Source organism: Anguilla rostrata, chromosome 1 (genome assembly GCF_018555375.3).
Source record: "Anguilla rostrata isolate EN2019 chromosome 1, ASM1855537v3, whole genome shotgun sequence".
In the NCBI taxonomy this organism is placed as follows: Eukaryota; Metazoa; Chordata; class Actinopteri; order Anguilliformes; family Anguillidae; genus Anguilla; species Anguilla rostrata.
In genome coordinates this window covers 23,374,517-23,385,790 of record NC_057933.1, presented here as the reverse complement: position 1 = coordinate 23,385,790, position 11,274 = coordinate 23,374,517, and the positions used below count along the sequence as shown (strand labels likewise).

General features: G+C 39.8%; 1 protein-coding gene across 1 annotated transcript; it reads left to right on the top strand.

The window, feature by feature from the left end:
* The first annotated feature begins 2,723 nt into the window (after positions 1-2,723).
* Positions 2,724-10,484, top strand: LOC135252500 (adhesive plaque matrix protein-like). Its single transcript, XM_064330632.1, has 7 exons — positions 2,724-2,871; positions 5,325-5,445; positions 5,606-5,784; positions 6,791-6,927; positions 7,228-7,423; positions 7,892-8,028; positions 8,150-10,484. Exons 1-7 carry the CDS (start codon positions 2,826-2,828, stop codon positions 9,347-9,349), a joined length of 2,016 nt encoding a protein of 671 aa, XP_064186702.1. The 5' UTR covers positions 2,724-2,825; the 3' UTR covers positions 9,350-10,484.
* Positions 10,485-11,274: the final 790 nt, after the last annotated feature.

Below are 11,274 nucleotides of genomic sequence, written 5' to 3'. Positions count from 1 at the left end.
TTCATCCTCATTTCACAGCTAGGGCTTGAGAACCCTGGTCCTCAAGAGCCATCAGGCCAGCTGCAGTGTACTTAGCTGGAGTTTCAGCCTCAAGTTCAGACCCTTGGATCACAGAACTGCATTACAACAGGAACAGCTAATCCTAATTTCACACATTTGGATAGCTGTTTTGGTTGTAATACAGTTCAATGGTCTAGGAACTTAAGTCTGAGGTTTAATCTTCAGCTAAGTATGCTGCAATTAACCCACAGTGTCTGGAGTGTTTTGTTTACCATGAAATCAGTAACTAATCCAGACCAAAGAAAGCAGGTGAGGTGATTTAACCTGGCTTGGCAGTTCTCTAAGACCAGGGCTGCCAACCCCTGGACAAAGAGAAAAACTCACCGTGACTTGACTGGCAATTTGAGTGATTTATTTATGCAAATATTGTACCGACATGTGCAAAGTGTTTTTACTATTCCACAACTGTTTTGGTGGTACCAGGGAGATATGATTGAAAACTAAAAAGGTCTTTATGGTACATACAATGCTAGTGCCTACTTTTGACAACTGATATAGTAACTGCATGCACGTATGCCAAAAAATTCAGCTAGGTTCTTTTGTGTGGAAGAGGAAGGATATTCAATGCACATGCTTCACATCACACACATCATAACGGTTGGGAAGTGCTTGAGCCGCTAAGAGGTCACAGAACTTCCTGTTCTGGCAAGCGCCTCTTCCTCTTTGCCTTGCGGTGTGTGTGTCTGCATGCTCTAATGAGGCTGCAGGGAAAGCCACAAGTCTGACTCAATGTGGGCCAGAGAGACTTTCCCTCACACACCTGCTCACAGCCCTCTCGTCCCCCCTACAACATAACGATCTGAAAACACACCCAGGTAGTGTTGCCGTTATGGCACAGAGGTCTCCAATCTTATGAATTTATGAGTTCAAGTGGAACCAGGTGGAAATTTCAGGTTCAGAAAGTAAAAGAGAAAGTAAAAGTCATCCCTAGTATTTTGGACTTGAAAACCTATGATATCGAACAGGCCAGGGTATGAACTCTGATGCAGTGTAATCAATTACTTAATCAAATCCTTATTATACAATACATATTGCATTTTGTTATTAGTAGTCAAGCAAAAAAAATGAGGATTAAGCAGAAAAGTTCCACTGATGAAAAAGCTGGAAATAGCCTGTACCTCTCCCTGAGATCTCTGTAACTGTGCGCCGGGTACATCTAAAATTGGTGAGTCGGGAGCAAGTTTACAGAGAAGCAGTATAATAGGGAGAAAACAGTACCTACTAATGTAAAATAATGCATGCATTTGACTGTGCAACACACTGATTGATGCATTCATCGCTGGAATAAAATTATCTATTGAGCTGAGAAAGCAAACTGCTAGACGGATCACTGGTGTTCCCCTTTCACTGTTCCCTCACTGGTGCTGGCTCTTATGATACCACTGCAATTTTCCTTCACTAGCTTTGAACTCACAGTCTGCTCTGTGCATCGTACCTAGCACTTTTCTCGGTCAGCAGTTTTCCGTTTCTCCAGTCGAAATGTATACTGTACATATGTCATTTCAGCTTACAGTTTGAGAACAAAGCATATTTTTTGCTAACAGTTGTGAACAACAAACAAATAATGATTATGCTTTGTAAGAATCCCCTCAGATACACCAAACAGTGGAAGTATATGAGTGGCGAAGGAACATGTGTAGTATTACCTGGTGTTACTGGCACTGTTTAATGTTGTTTTGGTTATCTGACTCCAAAATAGTGTTTTAATCTTTCCTCTGTGCTAACAGTTATACATAGAAGGAGACTGCAAGTGAGGAGCTAAAGCCTCTTTCTGCCAGTAGTGTGGCTCTATATGGAACACTATCTATCTTGGTGGACAAGGACATGCCTCTGGCTTGTATAGCTTGTAAAGACACAATTGTGTATTTTGCAGTGGCACTGCTATTCACATCTGAATGGTGTTTCAAGATCTTTATTCAGCACCTACTGTACCACACCATCGATGACACCAACTTGTTCCCCATGACATCAGCTTACCAACAACACCAAACATGATTACTGTACACGGAAAAAGATCACAGCACATAATGCTGATCCAGCAGAATCTTTTGCAACTATGCAGTATTGAGGCTATAGCTCTGTCTCTTCATCAAACCCTGCTGACTCCCTGTCAGCACAGTAAACACAGTCTGTGTTCCTTTGGGGGTCTGATAAGAGGCACAATTCTGAAAACTACCCTACAGCTTCATATTTTCACGCTGCATATTTTGGAAAACCAACTTATAAAAAAAGAGAACATTCTGAAGAGATATTTTTTGTTTGATTGTAGGATATTAAATGTTAAAGTTATCTATCAACAAAATGAATCTGATAAGACTAAGAGTAAGCCTAGCCTTATTATTATTATTATTATTATTATTGTTATTATTATTATTAAGACAAAGAACAAGAAGAAAACTGCAGTGAGCTATTTTTCTGTTTGGATTGTATTCATACAATACATATATTCCACTCTATTATAATATTCTGTTTGTATTTCCATTTTCACTTTGTCTGTTGCTCTTATCAGATTCAGCAAAGAGGAAGCACAGGTATTATGAGCAGAATGGTTGACAAGCAGAGGGTGTACACAAAATAACCAACCAACCACAGGTGTCCCTTTTAAGGTATTTACATGTAATCTCAACATTTCATTTCTTAGCAATCCTCATCTAACAGACAAGCCCACCGTCAATGAGTAGGGAAGTGTAGCATTTAAATGTTTCAGATGAGGAAGTTATTCTCCATATCAGTACCTGTCAGAGCCCAGTGAAACCAAGACCACCATGATTTCTCATTTTGTCATTCTGCTCCTTCTGATAACAAATGCAGGTAGGTGATATTATTAATGATAATGACTAATTATGTTAATTTTGAAGAAGTGCTTAAATCAGTGAAAGGAAAATATTTACAGTAATCTGAAATGATGCCAAATATTAATAAGAAAAACGAACATATTAATGAACTGACCCAATCGTTGATTTACTGTAAACAAGTATTTACTATACAAATTACAGATGGCAAATTTAAAGGGAACCCCGCCTGTTAAGACACTTAGGCTTTAAAATGGTCTAAATGCCTTCAATTATATAAACATGTCATAAAAACCTTTAAATGTATCGTATCCGCATGTATTATCATTAGGGGATATGCATTTAAAGGAGGTTTTATCACCAATTTAAGATTTAAGGATGCGGATCAATAATTACATTAAGCTGTTTAAATGAATGACGGTCATGTATGCGTTTCAGTTTCACCAAAAGCGGTAGTTTGATCCGTATGGTCAAGTGACTTCGAACAGCTGCTGCTCGAAAGCGGAGCTCTAGCTCTGAAACTTTTCTGTCCTGAGTATAGAACAGAATAAAATAGAATGGTTATTTTTTCCAAAGGAAACTTCAGGTGAATAAACTCCATCTGAAGGAATGTGACTGAGGGATTTGTCCCTGGCCTCAGGTAGCACTTGCCAACATTTCTGACAACGAAGAGTAGAAGGCAGTGTGATCCAAATGCCAAAATGTGGAGGATATTCTTGTGTTCTGCATTGTTTGAAGCATGTCTTAATTCAATATCTTCTTATTAGACTTCCAATACCAACGGGTGTGAAACCTATTGTTATTTATTTATTTATTTATTTATTTATTTATTGTCTCAGATATTTCTCATTTTGGATTTTTTTTGTTGCCACCTTGCCCAACTGGAAATACTTTTGACACATATGGCTGGGTTTGTCTAAACTCAGGCATGGTACAGTTTTGATTACTCCAAAGCCAACGTGGACACAAAACAAACTTTTTTTTTTTTAATCATTCAATCATTTTTTTTTGTTGTTGTTGTTGACAAATTTAAGCAAGGGGAAAAGGTAGCACAGGTTTAGCAGTATCTCAGGTCTGGTCCTTGGGAAGGGTACTTTCAAAATAGCTAAGGAATAAGGGATTGTGCATGTGCTTGTGCATAACTAATAAATATGCTCCAAAATACATTTTTAGCTATTTTCAAAAATGCAAGCCTCATGCTGTATACATCACTGAGTTGTGTAAATTAAGTTAAATTACATGGTTATACACATAATAGGGTGTATACCACTGGGTACTGGAGTACTGGCCTATTAGAATTGTCAGGAATAATCAATTTCAGTTAAGGTTCGCCAGGAATGTTCACCAGCAGTCACACAAATAGTTTTGCCTTAATTTTTATAAATCCCCTCTATTGTATAATAAAAGTTTTAAAGAAGTGCATGCTCTGCATACATGTTTCACTAAAAAAGACCTTTTTAAGTAGAATAAAATTTTACCTATTTTTTGTGGCCTGGTGGACACACCCCAAAAAGCTTGCCAGTGTTTCCCAAACTTTCTAAAACAGTGCTCCACTTGCACACAATAAGCCTGTGATGGCACGTAATCTTGAGGCTTGAAATTGTTGGTGCTTACATAATGGGCTGAACATAATGGACTCCAGAAGGAATATCTGGAGGCGCATACAGTGCTGTCTGTACATATTTATACAGTGACCTAGTTCTTGTTGTTTTGGCTCTGTAGCCTACTCCAGCACATTGGATGATAATAATAATAATAATAATAATAATAATAATAATAATAATAATATCATAACCTCCAAATCAAGTAGCTCTTCAAGTGCACACTTTTGCCACTCTTGCTCCCAACACTCACTCAAACATATACCTAAAGTTATGATCACTCCACTAGAGGACAGTAGAGTACTTCTACAAAAACCCTTCTTTTATTATAAACCCACAGAAATACTAATATACTAAATGTTCTGGTTTGAGATGGTCAAGCTGGCAGCAAGATGGTTGGAGATAGCATCCATGCCAGTAAGACCATGTCCAGCTGGTGGGCTAGTTTGTACAGATAATATCACCACCACCAAATTCAACCTAAATTTCATCTTGTGGCCTCAGGTCACATGGTGTGGCAGCCATGTTGCATGCAGCAAGCATACTCTAATGTGACACTATGCCACACCTCCCTGAAGACTGGTTGTATTTATGCACCAACTTGACATATGTGTAGGTGTAACGCCCTGCTGCATGATGAAATCAGAAGTGCTTTCTCTGCTATTTTAAAGTTATGGGATTGAATGTGGCCCAGAAGTCTCCAAGGTTGCCAGCGATCTCTGTTTTTTTTTCTGTAATTGAAATTTTCTTCCTAAATTATTTTGTGCCAGTGTGGACATTCTGGATTTCAGAACAGTTTAGTATTAGGAACTTACTTTTTGCTTCCTGTGACCTTGTAAAAATGTCTCTGCATATTGCATATCTTTCGAAGGTTGTGTTCTTCATACACCTCACACAGTGAAACTCTCATCAAAAAACCTGATGACTTTCCTTACGTGGGAACCAGCCACAGGAAATAGCAGTGAAACACTGTATCAGGTGGAGTATAAACTGTGAGTATTATTCAGTTCAACATTGTATCATTGTATTGTGTGTGTGTGTGTGTGTGTGAGTGTGTGCATGTGGTTGTGTGTGTGTTTGTGTGTGTGTATATATACATGTATGTTGTATAAAGTTACATGTACTGTATATTATATATGTGTTTAATTTTAGATATGGAGATTCAAGATGGATACAGAAAAAAGAATGTTGGAACATCTCCTTGGTGCAGTGTGACCTCACAAAGGACATAACGCATAAGGGACACTGGATGTGCGGCCGTGTGAGGGCTGTCAGTCACAGCACTGAGTCTGATTGGGTGGAGGCTAAGATGTCCATTCCACATATGGACAGTAAGATAAGCCAATCAGAACCAAGTATACTTTCCTGTGTCTCCATCTGTTTCTGTGGAGAAACATATGGGATATCAGGCATTTCAAGGTTTATGTATGCATGAATATATGGCAGGCAGATGCATACCATACCATACCGTATACAGTGCATACCGTATACTGAATATATGGCATTATTGTATACATGAATGACGCAAAATACTGTGCATGCAAAATTTGACATGAAACAACCTCTTGATCAACTTTAAAAGTATGAAAGTGTATGTGCATATCCCCTATCTGCTAGATGGCTGGTACTTGACCCAGATAAAAAAATGTAAAGCTCAGTGTAAAATAAGAAAGTTTTCTGTCCACACATGCATGGGTGAGAGGAAACTCCACTGTTTATTCTTCCAAATCTCATTGTTTGCTCTTGTACAGTACACAACCTGACATGTCAGTGTAGCTCTGTGAGGGCTGCCTTTAGACCAAAGGACACCACAGACACAAAACTTCCACAGCAGTTCTCCTTACACACACCTGTCACTGTGAATTACAATCCATTAGAAACAAAAGCTGCAGCAGTAACACACTGCAGGCATAAATGTTGGCAACTAAAATTAAAGAAAAGGGACATGTCCCTTAGTGCTAATCATGGAAGTTGAGTCCCATGATTAGCACAACATCCTGTGGACAACATGAGCCCCTTTACCAAACAGCCACAGACCTATATCACAGAATGTTACAAATATCATATAATGTGATAATTTTATGTATTGTCAAAAGGTACCTTTACAATAGTGTGAATTTATTCTGTCCTGTCAAAATTTTGTGTGACTGGCCCAATCTGAAAACTAGCTGTGCTGGGCTGTTTTGTGTGCAAGTACAAGCAGGCGTTTGAAGTGTCCCAAGGTGAATACTCTGCAACATCCTGACGGAAGCATAGCTATTGATTCAGGCAATTTTTATTTGTGTATTTATATTCATATTTGGGAAAAGTGAATGTTGTTTTTTGTTCTTTTTTCAGTGACAATTGATCCTCCAAGAATTCACCTAGTTCCAGAGGCAAATTCTATGCAAGTGCATATTTACCCATCTTTTGAGAACTACACAGACGTGGAGAAGATGGAGTATATGATTCATTACAAACAAAGAAATGGCCTTGTGAGTGCTGATGACAGTGAAACAATGGAGCCGCTAACTATACACTATACGCTATACACTATACACCACATACAAACAGAATGGATTTTGATATCTGAGGGGAGGGGAGTTGGTGTTGTTTAAATATACAAAGAAAATTTATATCACATATTTTGACTGGTAAGGCAAATGTCATATTCTAATTGTAATATTTATATTTTGTTTTTGTTTTTTTAAATCACCCCACTTCAAGATTGGTCTGAAGAATACCATTTAAAATAAATGTTTTTAGTCACGAATGCTCACTTTTTTGTTTGATAGACATTATCTAGTAGGACAACAGCACTTCATACTGACAGGATGGAAGACCTGGTTCCTGGGACAGAGTACTGCGTTTCTGTGTCTTCCAAGATCTGGATGAGCCATTCCCAGTACACCCATCACGATTACGAATCAGCCGAGGGAGAGGCCTGCGCCTTCACTGAAATGGACAATTCCGCATCCCTTCCCAGGAGAAGTACAGGAGATCAAGCAAAATAGCTGTTGTTTTGTGTATTGTAGTATATCTGCTACATGTCATGTGTAGTAGTACTGACCGTAAGCTTATGGTTGTAACTGGGTAGCTGTTTCGTAGTTGACTCAGTTAAAGCACTCGTCTTAACTACTGCTTGTATTTTTGCCTAGACTGCGTTGCTGCTGTTCTTGTTTGTGCTAGTGTTAATCAGTTTAACCTACAGGGTCCAAGTTGAATTATGCGGTTGTTCCCTACACTTGGAACGGTACTTTTCTCTAGGGTTTTCGACACACTTGTTCCTGGTTATGGTTATACACTTTGTTGTACGTCGCCCTGGATAAGAGCGTCTGCCAAATGCCTGTAATGTAATGTAATATTTTAATATGGCTACCGTATTATGTATTATGATACCACGTATACATGAAGAAGGCTGTAAGTGACACGTGCTGGTCGTGTTCCTTTCCTTCACAGATCAGAGGCACCTGCAGCTGGTCAAGCGCTTGAGTGTGGGGTTATTAATCCCCCTACTTCTCATATCTGCACTGCTCCTCCTAACCCGGGCATTCAGATCCATCTACCGGCCCCCGGCCCGCCTTCCGCTCAACCTCGTGAGTGAAACCCATTCATTCATCTAGTGCTTTCCTGTAATTCACAGTCACCAAAACATCTCTGTTTCTCTGTCTCTCTCTCTCTTTCACACACACACACCTCTCTAATATCCATTTGCAGATTTTCACTGTGGAAGAGTGGAAAACACTGCAGAAGAAGGCTTACGTTGATATGAAACAGTATGACGATGACGCCGTGGACAGGAACACGAGAAGCTGGGTCCAGTCCAAGGCAAAGACCAACCTGTACATCAAGCTCCAGCAGAGAACGCTAGTGTCAGCGCAACCGATTGTAAACCCCTCCGACGAGCCTCTGATGGGGTTCTCTACCCCGCCTCCTCTTCTGGAAGGTGTGCGTCACGTCCAGGCATACGCCCCTCAGCTCTCCTCTCCAGCAGCTCAGTCTGATGAGTCATACGGAGTAGTGCATCATGGTCCAGGTTTAATAGACATGCATGACTTTAGCAGTTCCGATCCAAAAACTGACAGCATGCTGGCCTCTAGCCCTGAACCAGTTTATACCAACTCAGAGCACCCTGAACCAGTTTATACCAACTCAGAGCATCCTAAACCAGTTTATACCAACTTAGAGCACCCTGAACCAGTTTATATCAACTCAGAGCACCCTGAACCAGTTTATACCAACTCAGAGCATCCTGAACCAGGTTATACCAACTCAGAGCACCCTGAACCAGGTTATACCAACTCAGAGCACCCCGAACCAGTTTATACCACCTCAGAGCATCCTGAACCAGTTTATACCAACTCAGAGCACCCTGAACCAGTTTATACCAACTCAGAGCACCCTGAACCAGTTTATATCAATTCAGAGCACCCTGAATCAGGTTATACCAACTCAGAGCATCCTGAACCAGTTTATACCAACTCAGAGCACCCTGAACCAGTTTATACCAACTCAGAGCACCCTGAACCAGTTTATACCAACTCAGAGCACCCTGAACCAGTTTATACCAACTCAGAGCACCCTGAACCAGTTTATACCAACTTAGAGCACCCTGAACCAGTTTATACCAACTCAGAGCACCCTGAACCAGTTTATACCAATTCAGAGAACCCCAAATCAGTCTACATTAACTCAGAGCAGCACAAACTAGTCCATGCCAACTCCACGCACCCCAACCTGGTCTATAGCAACTCTGCACACCTCAAGCCAGTCTATGCCAACTCTGAGCACCCGGAGTCAGTCTATACCAACTACAAGTGCTCCGAACAAGTCTATACCAACTTTGAGCACCCCAAACCAGTTGATACCATTTCAGAGCCGCCTTCCCCCAGAAATGCATTAGCACACCCGCTGTGACACAAATTTACAAGGCTGTTCTACTTAAAATGAATGAGTTGGAAAACATAAAAGAGATTTTTTCTACATTTTTTGAAATGTCTCCCTTTTTGTCAACCAGTTTGGAACGCCCGACACTTTTGTAAGTCCACCTCATCTCTGCTGCCTCCAACATGGAGTGCAGTGCGCCCAGAGTCAGTCTGCTGCAGGGCTGAGCAACTGTACAGATGAGGGGCTAGCAAAACGGAGGGAACCCCCTGCTGGTTACATTGCCCCAGGGGACTCTCAAGCAGTCACAGCTGGTGCTATGGTGGTCATGATCACTTCCAGGTCATGAGGTGCACAACGCACCATGAACAAGTGCCTCAGGGGAATGTATCACCCAGGAGGCCTAAATTTGCTCAATTGTGAAATCCAGCTGCAGTGTGGTACATTGGATTAGGGACCAGCATGCTGTAGGTTCAGACCAGGGCCTCTGATATTGCTCTCAGATGCTTCAGTGGAATATCTGCTTGTGGGGACAGATACTGTGCGATAAATATACGCTGTGTTGGTCTCCTAAGAACGTGTACATGCCTTTTTCTACCCAAAGTGGAAACCACTTTCATCCCTTGGATTTGTAGTTGTTAAATTTGCTGGCAGGTAATAGGTTATTTGGTTGTGATTTATAAATGTACACAGTTATAAATATAGTGGCACACATTGTTTTACTCACAAAGTAGGCGTTTGCTGTTAAAATGAATAAACCCACATCATCTAGGACTTAACTATCTGAGCAGAGATAATGTGGTTTCTATTTTATTTTGCTTTTTCACTAGCAGTGTGAAGAGGGAATTACTGTTTCTACTGTTTTTTAGGTCCAGAGTGGGGCAAATGGTATATGCTTTCATTGATTTCTTTAAATGCTTCTATAATTATGATTCAAATTTTTTAAAATCTATTTTGCTTCCCCATAGATTGAGTTGCAAGCAATATATATGGCCAGTTCTTCATGTGCTTGTACAATAATGTGGGTTCGTCCTTATCTGCCTCTCTGTATTGGCTGAGTAATGGAAATTCTCAGTGCTGTTGTCCAAATGTGTTTCAATGCTTATTTTTATGCCCTTGAAACTACACTGCTAAATACTTAATAAAAGCATTATAGAGATTTGCATAAGGGTCAAAGTGAAGTAAATTTTCCTTTATGCTAAAAGTGGACGTAGTCAAGAGTAATTTGTGGATAGAATTGCTCATATATAGCTCCAGAGAACCATGTGCCAGGCAGAAAGATCCACTGGAGGGCGCTCTAAGACCATTTCAATCCTCCAATACCACTTAAACCATATTTGTGTTTTGATAAAATTTCTTAGTTGTTTTGAATTTAAGATATTTCATTTTGCATTTTAAAATACTATCACTGATTTGTCTGATAGTAATAACAAAAGTACTACTGTACGCAACAATTTCAGTGGCTAAGTAACAGCAAATACTCTGAGCTGAAAATAAGAAGAAAAACAGTCTGCACATATTTCATTAATTACTTGCGAGCTTTAATGTATTTATGTTGCAACATATTTGGAAACATGAATTAATACTCCCCCTGACTGGGATTTTATTTTATGAGGCAACTGATACATGTTCGCATTGCTTAACTGTAAAAGTGTTTTAGTATGTAGCGAGCTAACAACCATTTCAGTAAGGATTTTCAGTGTTGTTAATGCTGATTACATGCTGTTGTGTGCCTACATCCTTTGTTTCCTACAAAAAGGAGCTTTAACCAGTGATAGCGATCATTTAGCAAAGATCATTTTTAGTAATAAGCTGTATATACCTTAGCTTTTCATTCCATATTCTATATTTATATTATACATATGTACATACACCTTTCTGCACTTTACTGCTTCTTTTGCACTTCTGGTTAGATGCTAACTGCATTTTGTTGTCTCAGTACGTGTATTCTGTGCAAT

Coding starts and splice junctions, on each gene's coding strand:
- LOC135252500 (XM_064330632.1), top strand. CDS start 2,826: ATGATTTCTCATTTTGTCATTCTGCTCCTTCTGATAACAAATGCAG. Junction 6,928..7,227: donor ACAAACAAAGAAATGGCCTT/GTGAGTGCTGAT, acceptor TTTGTTTGATAG/ACATTATCTAGTAGGACAAC. Junction 8,029..8,149: donor CCCGCCTTCCGCTCAACCTC/GTGAGTGAAACC, acceptor ATCCATTTGCAG/ATTTTCACTGTGGAAGAGTG.